Below are 14,246 nucleotides of genomic sequence, written 5' to 3' on the forward strand. Positions count from 1 at the left end.
TCAATTCAAACCCCTCTGATGACTTTCTAGCTTGCCTGACAGGTTTGTTCAGATTCACAGCCTCCCAACCACTAGAGGCACGGGAAGCTTAAGATATTCTAACAATGCAGAGCTTCTCAGAGAGTTAAAATTGTTAAAATAGAACTAGTAGAGGATTTCTTTGTTGAGCTAATGCTTGCTGCCAAGTTTCCATATCCCTTACCTACTGTGTCCCTGGGAGTGTATTGATTAATATAGTTGGTGTATAGAAATGTAAGTAGTAGCTTTAATGTTTGTAACCTTGGACCCTTGAGTTAATTTTTTTCTTGTTATAGCCCACCACACTTTTGCCCTATAGGAATGCAACTTTATCTAATCCTTTCGGAGAGTGGCACCTGACTTTAGAATAATCACCTTTAGAGAAAAATAAGTTTTCTGAAAAAAGGGTCATAAAACGTTACCAGGCCTCCTGGCCAGAAGATGATGTAAATCACCTAAAGCTTATGCATATGATAAGTTTGCAGAAAGAAAGCCTGGCTTCGATAAGGATCAAGGACTGCTGACCTTGCATGACTCTAACCTGCCCCCCACCCCCTCCCCAACCATTATCCTCTATGCACAACTTAAGGTATAAAAACTACTTTGGAAAAAAAAGTGTGGGCCTTGCTCATCAGGCTTGGTCTCCCCATGTCGTTCTTTCTCTTTCCTTTTCCTATTCAGGCTGATCCCATGGAGCGCAGGGGCTCTCTGCGTTCACTTTCCTGCCTGGGCTTCTAAGACCCACTCGAGAAGGTGCCTAAGGTGGGGCACCTTCTGCGATTCGAGAGGGCGCCTGCAGCCTACGTGAACAGAGCAAGTCCCGTGCTGGGGCTTTATTGGCTTTCTGCGTAAATCAAGGAATATCAGCCTCTTTTCTCTCCTCTATTTTCTTAACTGCAAAATTCTTTCCTTAACTCTTTATCTATTCTTTCACTCATGCCATCCTCCCGAGGAAATCCCTGGATCCAACTGGGGCTGGACCCTGGTACCTGCCTGAGAGTAGAATGGGCTAAGCCTTAGATCTAGGCTCTTGGGAGATAATAGGGGTTGGATGAGTGGAAACCATGGGTGGGAGCTTATGCTGAGTCAAGCTTATGCTTAGGGGCAGAGGTTGGGCCCCACTAGCCTTAAAAACTAGCTTTTACCCCTCTTGGCCTGGCTCACTTCTACTGCACCTTCAGAATCAATCCACCTCTTCCTAGGCCTAGTCAGGTGGCCCCTAGGGCCTGGACTGCCCAGCTTCCCTGTACCATCTCCCACAGCATTCTCATGCCACCTACACTGGGAGCCAGCAGACTCGAGACCGCCTGTCACAACCCATCCAGCAGGGTCCTCCCTGCCTCGGCCACAGGCCAGTCTGCAGTCAGCCTATAGTGCCTCCTGGAGCCCAGAGGCTTAGAGGACCTTGTATTCATTCATGGGCATGTGCATTCCTTGCACTCAGCCACCCAACACTGATTTTACTTCATGCCAGGCACAGGGCTAGGGCCCAGAGGTGAGGAACTGAATATGACAGATGCAGTCTTACCTGGAGAAGCTCACGGTCAGTGGGAAGGAGAGGCTTTAGCCTGCAAAGCGCAGGCAGAGACAGCATGAGGGCTCTCCCAGCGGCCCCTGTGCATTTGGAGTCGGTTAGCCCAGCCCTGCTGCCTTCCGTGCCACTCTGGGCTGGTAGGTCGAGGCTGGATGACCACAGTCTTGTGGAGCAGGGGCCAGCCAGAGACTCACTTCAGGTCCCACCCTCTCCTGTTTGGAGCTGCAGAGAGGATGCTGTGGTCAGGAGGACTGGTCTTCCCAGGCCCAGGGAACCCTACTGGTCAGAACAGGGGCAGGGGGACAGGCTGTGGGAGGTGAAGGGTCCTGTGGCAGGTCTGGGCAGCTGTTGTGTTGATGCCTGTCTGCTTCTTGGTCCCCAGGTCCACACCTCTGCGTCCACAATCAGAAGCCACCAAGATGCCCATCTGTGAAAAAGCTCCCCCTAAGATGGCGGCAAAAAGTCCAGGCAGTGAGGAGGAGCCTGTAAGTGATGTTCAGAGCCCCCTCTCTCATCCCTGCTCTCCCCATTCACAAGCCCTTGCTTCCAGAACAGTACTGTCATGTGAGTGTATATTCCTCGGTTCTTTGTCTCGTCACAACAAAGATTTGGAGTGATGGGCATTAAAGCCCTTGGTGCGTCGCAGCTCTTGGGTCTTGGACAAACCGTGTTATAGCTCTTAGGCAAATCAGTGTTACAGCTCTATTTTATTTAGAAGATAGCAAGAGAGAAAGAGAGTGAGAGAGAGAGAGAGACAGAGATAGAGCGCACGCACGCGGGAGGGAGAGAGTCCGTAAGAAAGCACTTTGGCTCCTCCTTTTATATGTTTTTTCCTCCACCTGGGCCTGCCCTATGCAAATTGGGCTTAGCCAGGAGTGCTGTTTGTTCTGCCTGAAGTCTTCACTGTGGTCCTCGGACCTTCCTTTGACCTTCCTTGTCTTTTAGCCACCGCCATTTTGGACTCCTTTTCCCTATTCTACCTACCTAACATGCCCCCCTCAAGAGATGGGAGGCCCAATTCTTTGGGAATAGGGGTGTCGAGGTCTTTCTGGCTACTTCCTGCTGAACTGGGGTGGCGAGGGGTATTGTGCCTCCCCCTCTTGCTAGTCTCAATCCTCAGAGTCCTTATAATGGTGTCCAAGGGTGTGTGATATTTTCCGTGGTCAGCTGTAGTTTTATATCTTTGTTGAACTGGCACTGCATGTTGTAGCTGGTTGACCTGGGCAGAGACAAAACAGGTTATACAATTGACAGTACATGGAATAATCATAGGCATCATCAATATAGCATAACAAGGATTAGTAGGGACATTGGTCAATTTTAAATTCACATGGCCAGGATGGCTCAAGTCCCTCCTTGTTCAGGGATCAGAAGATCTATCTCCTGTCTGTTTTGGAGTACAGTCTCTGTCAAGCTGTGTTGGCTCTTTAGAGTTATCCTGAGGAATCTTATTCCCAGAAACCAGATTTTGGGGGTGTTCATTAGAATGACACTCATTGGTAGTTCTGAATAGGTATCTGAAATCTCCCAGGGGCTCACAGGTGTATCGAGTGTCCTCTTCTATTTTCTTCCACGGCTTGACTTGTAAGTAGTGAATCCAGGAGTCATGTCCTGGTACCCTGACTGCTGTGGGGGTAGAAAGTATTACAGGGTAGGGGCCCTTCCATGTGGGCTGGAGTTGAGCCTTTGGGGACCCATCTTTCCAGACTTTAATTAGGACTTGAGTCCCTGGAGCATATAGTGGTGACTCTTTAGAATCTTTTGGGTCCTGGTTCATACCCCACAAGCGTATATCCTGTTGGAATTGCCCAATGGCCATGGTATAAGACTGGAGGGTCTGAACCTCTGGATCTAGGAAGAGGTCATTGACATAAACAAAAGGTCTCCCATATAGCATCTCATAAGAACTAAGACCAACCTGTTCCTTAGGGGCAATGCGGGTGCAGAGGAGAGCTATTGGTAAAGCCTCCTTCCATCCCAGGGAGGTCTCCTGGGTTATCTTTTTTATCGCTGATTTTAAGAATTGATTGTCTCTTTCTACTTTTCCTGAAGATTGAGGCCTCCAGGCACAATGGAGATAATAAGTAATGCCCAATGCTCTCGAGACCCCTTGGGTGACCTTAGAAGTAAATGATGTCCCATTGTCACTTTATAATGACCTGGGCAGACCAAATCTTGGAATGATTTCATGGAGCAGTTTTTCGTGTTTGTTTTGTTTTGTTTTGTTTTTTACCACCTCCTCAGCCTTCTCGGTCCAGGTGGGAAAGCCTTCAAATCATCCTGTGAATGATTCTATCATAACTAATAGGTATTTATACCCTTGAGAAACTGGCATCTGGGTGAAGTCCATCTGCCAGTCCTCTCCTGGGTAGGCCCCACGTCGCTGGATGGGCTGGGCCAGCTGGGGTCTTCGAGCTCTTTGGGGGTTGTTTAATTGGCAAGTGGGACAAGAGGAGACCACCTGTCTCATAGTTGTTTGGAAGCTGTTCCTCTGAAGGACCTTTCTAGTAATCTTTGGAGGGCGTTTTCTCCTAAATGAGTAGTGGCATGTAAGTAGTTAACCAACTTCCATTGGAGGTTTCCAGGCAGAAGAAGGAGTCCCTCCTTTTGGAACCGCCCCATATGATCTTCTTGAAAGCCCTCGCTCTTAGCTTTAAGAGTCTCACCTTCAGTATATGAAGGAGTTTCTGGCAAATTAGTCTGTGGAACTAAGGTGCCAATCCCTATTAGGTCATGGTTCTGTAATGCTGCTCTCCTAGCTGCCTAATCAGCTGCTTGGTTCCCTCGTGCCACTGCTGTGTTCCCTTTTTGGTGTCCTTTAGTGGGAGACTGAAACCTCAGTGGGCAGATGGACTGCCTCCAAGAGTCGAAGAATCTGATCACCATATTTGATTGGGGGCCCTCGGGTGGTCAAGGGGCCCCTTTCTTTCCAAACAGCCGCATGTGCATGTAGCACCAGAAAGGCAGACTTGGAGTCAGTGTAAATGGCTATTCTTTTTCCTTTTCCCAACTCTAAAGCTCGAGTCAGGGCTATGAGCTCAGCTAATTGGGCTGAAGTACCTGGTGGCAGAGGCTTAGCCTCTATGGTCTCAAAATTGGAGACTACTGCATATCCGGCTCTTCTTTTTCCATCCAAGACAAAGCTGCTTCCATCAGTGTACCAGATTTCCTCAGGATTGGTCAGAGGATCTTCTGACAATCCCTCTCAGGGTTTTGTCCAGTGGTCCAAGGTTTCTAGACAAGAGTGAAAGGGGAGAGAGCCCTCGGGGGTAGGCAGGAGGGTGGCTGGGTTAAGAACCTCACAAGGGGATATAGTGAGGCCTGGATTTTCCATCAGCATTACTTGATATCTGAGGATTCTTTGATCAGACATCCATAAATGGCCTCTCCCATTTAGGAGTTGTTTTACTTGGTGACTGGTAAAAATAGTTAGTTTGCCCCCAAAGGAGAGTTTTAAAGCATCTTCTATCATGATTGCAATAGCTGCAAGATTTCGAAGGCAGGGGAGCCAACCTCGGGAAGTTGGATCGAGCCTCTTGGATAAGTAAGCTACAGGCTGGGGCTCAGATCCCAACCTTTGAGTTAACACTCCCAAGGCTATTCCCTCTCTTTCATGGACATAAAGTTGGAATGCTTTTTCTGGGTCTGGCAACCTCAAGGCAGGTGCCTGAGTTAAGGCCTGTTTTAGTGTAGCCTCTGCCTTCTTTTGAGGAGTTCCCCACATCAGTGGGATTGAATCATCTCGTCTCTTTAAGCTTTCATATAAGGGCTGGGCAATTTGACCATAGTTGGGTATCCAGATTCTACAATACCCAGTTAGCCCCAGGAAAGCTCGCAATTGTTTTCAAGTTGTGGGGGAGGGCAACTGGAGGACTCCTTGTACCCGATCAGAGGACAGCCTCCTGGACCCGTGTGTAATCTGAACTCCCAGGTAAGTGACCTTTGTCTCGACCATCTGTGCCTTAGCACGGGAGACTTTATATCCCCTTTCTGCCAAGAAGTTTAGAACCTGAATTGCATGTTGTTGGGCACTTTTCTCATCTGGAGAGCAGATCAGTAGGTCATCTACATATTGTAATATTTTCCCATTAGGTCCCAGGTCCAGATCTAGGAGATCCCGGCTAAGGGCCTGTCCAAACAGGTGGGGCCTATCTCTGAACCCCTGAGGTTCAGAGATACTCTGAATAATAATAATAATACTGTCTAAGTCATCTGTTGGTGTTTTTCTCCTGGAGCTTCCCACTCAAAGGCAAAAAGGTATTGGGATTCTTTAGCCAGTGGTATGCAAAAAATGCATCTTTGAGATCCAAGATTATAAACCACTTGGCACTGGGTGGGATTTCTCCCAAGATTACATAGGGATTGGGTACTGTGGGATGGAGGGGGACTACAGCTTCATTTATGATCCAGGATCTTGAACCATTTGCCAGGTTCCGTCTTTTTTCTTTACTGAGAGGATTGGGGTGTTACATGGCGAACTGGTAGGGACCAATAGCCCACAAGCAAGGACTTTATTTATTGAAGGCTGTAGTCCCTCCCAAGCCTCTCTTTTGAGAGGGTATTGTTTCCGGTTAGGAAACCGAGTGGGATCTCGGAGGACAATGATGACCGGTTCAGCTTGGTGGGCTTGTCCAGGAATCCCCTGGTCCCACACCTGGGGGTTAATTTTGTCTTCCCATAGTTTTTGGTCCCTCTCTATTGAAGGTGTAATGGGTTCTTCAGTAGTAACCAGGAGCTCTAGAGCTCTGGGGGCTGAAAAACTTCCCATCACAAGGGTGGTCCCCAGTTACTGAGTATATCTCTTCCCAATAAGGGAGTAGGACACTCAGGGACCACCAGAAACTGGTGGGAAAATATTTGTCCATCCCAGCAACAAAGAAGTGCTTAGGTGAATCTTTTAGTAGTTGCTTTTCCTGTAGCACCCAAAATGGTACAGGTTTGGGAGGAGAAGGCTCTGGAGTAGGAGATCAAGACAGAGTAGGTAGGTCCCTGTGTCAACCAAGAAATTCTCAGACCTACCTGCCACACCAGTTGCACCCTTGGCTCCAGCCCCGTGATGGTTATCTGTGACAGGCGGGCTGGCTGGAGCCGGCTGCTTCAGTCCTCTTGAACCATCGTGAGGGTAGGCTTGGCACTTGACCTTGAGGCTCTTGGATCCCCAGGGCAGAGTGCTGCCCAATGTCCCAGTTGACGGCATTTGTGGCAAGCCGTTCTAGGAGACTTGTCACGGTTTGGACACTCTTTGGCCCAATGCCCCGCCTGTCTACAGATCAGGCATCTGCCTTTTCCCTCAAGGACTCGGGGTTTGCCATAGGGCTTCTCTGGAGGGCGGCCAGCATCTGGGCATGCCTTGTCTCTTTCTTTCTCTCCTTCTCCTGGGCCTTGGCCTCCTTCTCCTGTTCTCTGTTATAAAAGGTATTGGTGGCTGTCTGGACCATCTCATCTAAAGAGGCAGCAGGGTCCTGCTGTTGTAGCTGCTGTAACTTAATTCTGATATCTGATGCACATTGGGACAGGAATTTGTCCTTTAAAATCACCCGTCCCACGTAAGAGTCTAAGTCCAGGTTGGTAAACTTTTGGAGTGCCTCTTTTAGCCTCTCCAGAAAGGCAATGGGGTTTTCATTGGGCTCCTGAGTTATTGCTGAGACCCGGGCATAGCTAATTACTTTTTGTTGGGCTGCTTTCAGTCCTGCCTTCACACAGATTAGAAAATGATCTCTTTCCCAGATGTGCTCAGGGTCATTATAATTCCAATTAGGATCAGAGGAGGGGACTGCAGTTTCCCCTACTGGGTATCTATCACTGGACATGTGGAGCCCTGTTGCATACCTCCAGGCTTCCTTTAAGACCCTGGTATGTTCAGGATCAGATAAAGTTTGACTAAATATGACCATGATGTCTTTCCACATCAAGTCAAAGGCCAAGGTAATATGTTGGAATGTATCTATATATTTGCCTGGGTCATCTGTATAGCTTCCCAGGTCTTGTTTGATCTGCCTTTGTTCTAAGAGGGAGAAGGGCTTATGGACCTGGGTTGGTCCGAATTTTCCTCCAGTTTCAACTAAGGGACATACTCGAGATGGCTTTTGTGGAGGGGGTGCTCCGGATATGGGGGCACGTTTGGGTACGAGGAAGGAGCACCAGGCAACTCGGGAGCTGTCGGAGGTGAGCCTTCACAAGGGGGTTCCTTTTCTTGGTTGCCTGTGCCTAACACGATTTGCCTAGTGGGCTCACTTTAAGGGCGTACTACAATCCCATACTTAAGACAGAGTTCCTTCATATCTCTTAGTCGGAAGAAAATTCGGACATAGGAGATCTCTGTCCATTTCCCTTGTCTTTTGCAAAATAATTCTAATTGCAGGATGGTATTATAATTTAAAATTCCATCCTCAGGCCAGTGTTCCTTGTCCCCCAGTGGATACTGTGGCCACGCACTGGCACAAAAGAATTTCAAATGACTTCTCCTTAGAGCTAGAGGGTCGAACAGCTTCCAGGTATCAAGGATGCGTCTCAAGGGCGTCTGCTGGGAAGTGGATTGGTTATTTCCCATCTGAAAGACAGTCATGACAGGGAGAAAAGAAAAAGACCTCTTTCGACTTCCTTAGGGGTGAGTCTTTCTGAAGCTTATCCTACCCAGAACTGTTGCAACCTGAGAGCCAGGCATCCCTGGGTCAGGGTGCAGATCCCCAGGCAGGCTGAGGCGTGACAGCCTCCTAGAGATCAAATCCCCGGGCAGGTCGAGGCGTGATGGCCTCCTGGGACCCCTGGGACTAGAGGATCCTCGAACAGGTTGAGGCGTGACAACCTTTCGAAGACTGATCCCTAGGCAGGTCAAGGCATGATGACCTCCTGGGAACCCCCGGACTGGAGTTTGGGTGTCCCCAAGATCTCCAGTGTGACCAGTATTGGGTAGGATTAGGAGGTTGGATATTATAGAGTATTTCCCTCCCAAGGCCAGCTATTTTCTGGTTGTCTCTCCAGAAGATTGTAGAGGCAACCTTGTGGGTCTGGATGGGGCTCAGGAAAAGAGCATGAAACGAGGGAAGGGGGCAGAGCACAACCTTTGAAAGAATGACATAGCACAAGGGTATAATGTAAACCAAGTAAAATCAACTGAGTCTAAGATGACAAGTCAAATTCAAGTAAACCTTAATCCCCAATCTATAAGCCAACAGACACACCCAGAGGTGGCAGGACAGCTCCAAGGCACAAGGTCATGAGGGAGGAGAGGGTGGTTCCCCAATGGCTGAGATGATCCTCTCATTAGCATATGAATTCCATCCCTTCACAAAACCTAGCCAGGCCTAATTCCATGGCCCCAGCCCTTGTCCTTGGCAATGGTTCACACCCTGAAGAGTGGCTTCTCTCTGGATCCTAACAAATCCACCTCTTTGTCTCTCAATGAATTTTTGCAATGAGACATCAGAGCCTGAGTTTCATTAGTTTTGGCCGGGCTTGAGTCCCGGGAGAGAGCTGAAGGACAGGAGGGAAAAGCAGTGGGAAAAACGTGCCAAGGAATCCCCTTCATAGCCCGCCGGAAAATTTGACCGGTGCTCAGTTTCATTGGTCTGATCCTTAGCACAGAGAAGAAAAAGGACAGAAGAACCCCCACCGGCTTGGGTAACAGCTATTGGGGCTCAGCAGATAGCGCCTTTAGGACATGCTGAGGAGTAGCCTCTCCAGAGTCCCTCAATTGTGCCCCCTGCCGCCCGCCTGTTCGCGGGAGGTTCAAGGAAACAAGAAACGAGAGTTTGTAAAGGTCCCTCCAGCCATGGGAGTGAGGACCTCTTACCTTAACCGGAGGTCTTCTGGAATCTGAGACTGGGCTGCGTGAGCTTTCTGCTGAGTTTGTTTTTTGCTGTCCCGGTTTCCAGCACGACCAGCCTTCCCCTGCACTGGGTTTCTTGGCCTTCTGCAAGCGTGGGAGCTTCGCTGAGTTGGGCTCCTGCTGTGCTTGGCCTCTTCCGCGCAGAGGTTGTTTCAGCCAGGTTATATCCGAGTCACGGCACCATAGATGTCACGCGAGTGTATGTTCCTCGGTTCTTTGTCTCATCACAACAAAGATTTGGAGCAACGGACATTAAAGCCCTGGGCGCGTCACAGCTCTTGGGTCTTGGACAAATAGCTCTTAGGCAAATCAGTGTTACAGCTCCATTTTATTTAGAAGATAGCAGGAGAGAGAGAGAGTAAGAGAGAGAGAGAGAGACAGAGATAGAGTGCACGCACGTGGGAGAGAGAGAGTCCGTGAGAAAGCACTTTGGCTCCTCCTTTTATGTTTTTCCTCCACCTGGGCCTGCCCTATGCAAATTGGGCTTAGCCAGGAGTGCTGTTTGTTCTGCCTGAAGTCTTCACTGTGGTCCTCGGACCTTCCTTTGACCTTCCTTGTCTTTTAGCCACCGCCATTTTGGACTCCTTTTCCCTATTCTACCTACCTAACAGTACTAAGTGGGACTGGCCTCCGAATCTTGCCTGGCGCCTAGCCCTGTCCTCTCCTGGGCATGAACGCCAGCTATAACCCTGCCTCTAGTTTGCTGAGGAGCCTGGGAGGGCCTGGCGGAGCTGGGAGTGTCTTCAGGGAATACCGAGGGAATGCTGACGGCTACCCCCAAAGCCAGGGAGAGTCCTTGATCTGGGCCAGGTACTCTCTTTTCTCTCGGCGCCTCCCGCTCTCCAAGTTCCACTTCCAATGGCTCTGAGCCCAGTGGAATTGCCTGAGGATGAGGCTGAATTCCCTGCTCTAAGCCTTGTCACATCACAGGCCCTGGAGCCTTAAGGCTCCAACTTCCCTACTAGTTTGAGACAACGCCACCCTTCCCTGGGCAGGCACCCCCTTCTGTATCACACTCACCTTCCAAAGCGCGTGTGCCACAGTGGTCTTCTTGACACCTCTTTACCCCAACCTGCACCCAGGGCTTCATTTGAAAACTTGATCAGAGCTTTCTGGCTTCTCTCTGTGAAGCTGCTCACCACGTTGTCTAGACAAACAGTCTGACAAATACTTCTATTGTTGTCTCTCCCTTTGGACTGCGGCTGCCTTGAGAGCAGGCTCTGTCTTTCCATTGTCCCTGAATTCAGCCCAGGACCTGGCTCATATAAATTGCCCAGAAATGTTTATTGACCTAAGATCCCAGGACACAAAGGCCCTCCTTTGTACAAGCCCCTGTCTCTGTACCCAGGCAAAGTCAGAAATCCATGAGAGTCTGGGAAGAACCCTGAGGGGCTGAGACATTCCAGCAGAGAGTTCCTGCTTCATTCCTTCTTCCGCATCACTGATTCCCCAAGACCCAGGCTGAGTCACTCTCACAGCCCTGAAGAAGGGTGGCTCCAACCAGACCTGCGGCCACTTTTGGACAAGTCACCAGCTGGACTGGGCTTTCTGTACATGTTTCCCCACTCACCCACCACACGGATCCCCAAGACCCCAGGAGAGAGAAGGGGGGGAGGCCGGCGGGGGCTGGACCTGGCTCTCTGGGAGTGGGCTGGGCCACCTAGACTGCTGCCCAGACCCATCCTCGAGTGTTCCCCAGGGCAGCAGGAGCAGCCCATAGTTGGCAGTGACACCCTCCTCCCTCCGCCTAGGGCAGCGAGCTCTAGAGGAACAGGCTCAGACAGGCGGATCCCCTTCTCTCATCCGCGCATGCGCTCCAGCTCACTCACACTGGCCGGGGGTGGGGGGTTCACCTCAGTCCCTGCAGCAGCAGGAGCAGAGCACAGGTAAGTACGCAGTGGACCCCCTTCGCTCCACAGCCCAGCTGGGGTAGAAAATTCACTCCCTTTACCACCCCACAGAGGACAAACCCCGGAAAGAAGGCTGTCCGCTCTTTGCCAGCTTTGTAAAGTTTAGTCAGTAATATGAAAAATAATGGCTTCTCATTGTGACCAGCTAAGTGAGAAGGATGGATGGAAAAGAAAGCAAGGACGAGAAAGACTGAGGAGGAAGGAGCGGAGGGCTGTCGGTGGGGTGGGGTGGGGGATTATTTCAGGGCCTGACTCTGCCACTGAATGGCTGGATGACTTTGGAGTAGTCTCTTCACTCTTAGGCCCTCATTTTCCTCACCTGAAAATTGGACAAAAATTCCTGCCCAGGCTAAGCCATAGCCCTGTTGAACACACACAATCCCACAGTGATAGAGCTTGTTAACTGGGAAACCCACGTCAGGAGCACATGGGTGGGGAGTTCTACTGAGATTCTCGAGATGCTTTGGGACCCCAGGAGTTATGGGTTTTATCTTAGCAATCCCTTTGGAGGTAGAAGGATAGTCATATCATGACATTTTATGATGTGCCTAATGGGGCCAGTTGTTTCTCTTATTTACCTGTGCCCCTCTCAGGTAGGGATTGTTGTTTAAGTCCTGTGGATAAGGAAGCTGAAGCTTGGAGAGATTAAGAGTGGAAGAATCGTCTCCCATCCCCGTCCCATACCCACGTGGAGCTAAATGCCCCTCCCTGGGTTTCATAACAGGGAGGGATTTAATAAGGAGTCCAGTGCACGAGTCACCCTCCCATGTCATGAATATTAGACTATCATGCAGAACTCTGGTCAGTAGGGCACGCAGTGAGCTATTCCTCTCTCCATCTTTCACCTGTCCAAACCCCTCCACTAGAGTCACACCCTTTGGGTCCAGAGATCAGTTGGATTGTGGAGCCCCAGCTGGGAACAGCTCCTAAACTAAGAGTGGCCAGCAGTCAGTATCAATAACAGGACTGTTTCATCTTAGACTCATTCTTAATGGTTCATAAGCACTTTCACATCCATAATCACTCTGATCTTATAAGAAGTGGAGTTTCTTCCTCCCATTTTACAGGGGAGGAAACTGAGGCACAGAGGTAGGGGTGATTTGCCAGAGATCACACAGATGGCCAGCAGTTTGTTCTGTCTGGTGTCAGCATCAGGGTCTTTTCCTCTGCGCTTGGTCCCCTGCTAGGGGCAGGGCTGAGGTGTGGGAAGAAGCAAACAGGTGCCTCCTCAGTTCACAGCTCTGCTGAGCTGAGCTCTAGAAACAGACAAGTCCCAGGATAAGGAACAGGGATGGGCAGATGGAGGTAGACACAGGGGATCAATCTGGGGACAGACGGGGGCCACACTTAAGGTCAGGCACAAGAACCTGTGAACCTTGTCTTCCAGGGGCTGCCCAAACTCCCTGTGCCCCCACTGCAGCAGACCCTGGCCACCTATCTGCGGTGCATGCAGCACCTGGTACCCCAGGAGCAATTCAGGAGGAGCCAGACCATCGTGCAGCAGTTTGGGGCCCCTGGTGGCCTTGGCGAGACCCTGCAGCAGAAGCTCCTAGAACGGCAGGAGAAGACTGCCAACTGGGTAAGAGCTGCTGGGGCAGCAGATGAGCAGCCCATGGAGCAAGGGGCAGAAGTTAGATAAGAAGATAGAGGGATTTGGATAAGGGGCAGGTAGGTGACCAAGATGGGGCAGAGGGAGGGACAGGCATGGGAGATACACAGCGGGATAGTAAGGGGCAAGGGTGAGAGGCTGAGAGGGGACAGATGCAGATAAAGATGGGGTTATGGGGAGAGACAGGGTACAGAGATGGTGGACAGATGGGGGCAGATGAGTAATAGGGTTGGGAGCAGCAGGGGTAGCATGAAGTCAGGGTCAAGGGATGAAAGGCAGGAATGAGACACTCATAAGATTGGGCAGGGGACACGGATAGAGCAGCACACACACAGGATGAACACTGAGAGGGAAGAAAGGAGACGGCATTGGATGAGGCTGAGCGACAGGCGGGACGGCTCAGGGAGCCACAAGCTCCAGCCTGTAACTGGGGCTTAGTGTATGTTTGTGGAATGAATGAATGATCTAGTGAAGGGTCCCCATTTCCCTTCCGGAATGCCAAGGTGGGAGTGATGTGTTCCCCAGGCAGGGTGTGTGTGGCCCCTGGGCATAATGGCACCCTCCTTGACAGGTGTCCGAGTACTGGCTGAACGACATGTATCTCAACAATCGCCTGGCCCTGCCTGTCAACTCCAGCCCAGCTGTGATCTTTGCCCGGCAGCACTTCCAAGACACCAATGACCAGTTAAGGTGAGGACACCAGGCTCCCGGGCTCATAGCTTGGGAGTCTGCCTGGAGGAGGGGGCGTGGCCCCACCCCCAGGAAGGAGAGGCTAAAGCTCGTGCCTTGGCTGAGCTTTCTGAGGCCAAATGGCCCTGAGACAGTGGCCATCCAGGCCAAGGGGTCAAAGGAAGAGTAGGTGAGGGGCACGTGGGTAACAAACACAGGGTCTTCCTCAGGTATATCTATTTGGGGTGGAGTGGGATGGGGTGGGGAGGTCATGGGCCCCAGGTGCCCTCATGGCAGTCTGGCCTGGCTGAGGTCCTGGGAGGAAATCTGTAGTCTCTGATCCCGCCGGTGCTTGAAGCTGGGGCTTGCCATTGGGATGCGTGGCCCCAGTCTGATTCAGAGGCCTCTGCTCCCTGCAGCCCCAGCTCTGAGCAGAGGCTCCCAGGGAGTGGGACTGGCTCCTTCCCGCCAGCCACCACCAGAGTCTCTGCCATCTGCTGCAATTTCAGAGCTCACTGAGCTGCTGGACCGGCCTCTGGGTGCGCTGATGACTGCAACAGAGGGGCCGTTTATGCAGGAGTGGAGCAGGGCGGAGGGTCTCTCAGAGCCAAACCCAGGTCTCTGGCCTCAAGACCAAAATGTGGCACAGCATGGAGACAGTTCAGAGGGAGGAAATAA

At 50.8% G+C, this 14,246-nt stretch overlaps 1 protein-coding gene and 1 long non-coding RNA gene across 4 annotated transcripts in view; one reads left to right on the forward strand and one right to left on the reverse strand.

Moving 5' to 3' along the window:
- Positions 1-14,246, forward strand: part of CHAT (choline O-acetyltransferase) — a 60,623-nt gene that overhangs the window by 5,410 nt on the left and 40,967 nt on the right. Inside the window, exons 2-4 of the mRNA XM_055538501.1 lie at positions 1,935-2,037; positions 12,678-12,869; positions 13,471-13,589. Of these exons, the coding sequence (XP_055394476.1) occupies positions 1,935-2,037; positions 12,678-12,869; positions 13,471-13,589 (414 nt within the window). The remainder of the gene's footprint in view (positions 1-1,934; positions 2,038-12,677; positions 12,870-13,470; positions 13,590-14,246) is intronic.
- Positions 2,241-10,085, reverse strand: LOC129621749 (uncharacterized). 3 transcript variants are annotated; one of them, XR_008699658.1, is made up of 4 exons: positions 9,345-10,085; positions 7,975-8,102; positions 4,613-5,542; positions 2,241-2,771 (listed from the first exon to the last, which is right to left on the reverse strand). It is a non-coding gene; the product is annotated as an uncharacterized LOC129621749 (long non-coding RNA). The 3 variants fall into 3 exon arrangements; XR_008699659.1 differs by lacking the exon at positions 7,975-8,102 and having other exon boundaries at positions 4,613-4,814; positions 9,345-10,009; XR_008699657.1 differs by lacking the exon at positions 7,975-8,102 and having other exon boundaries at positions 4,613-4,786; positions 9,345-10,004.

The sequence above is a fragment of the Bubalus kerabau genome, chromosome 1 (assembly GCF_029407905.1).
Source record: "Bubalus kerabau isolate K-KA32 ecotype Philippines breed swamp buffalo chromosome 1, PCC_UOA_SB_1v2, whole genome shotgun sequence".
In the NCBI taxonomy this organism is placed as follows: Eukaryota; Metazoa; Chordata; class Mammalia; order Artiodactyla; family Bovidae; genus Bubalus; species Bubalus kerabau.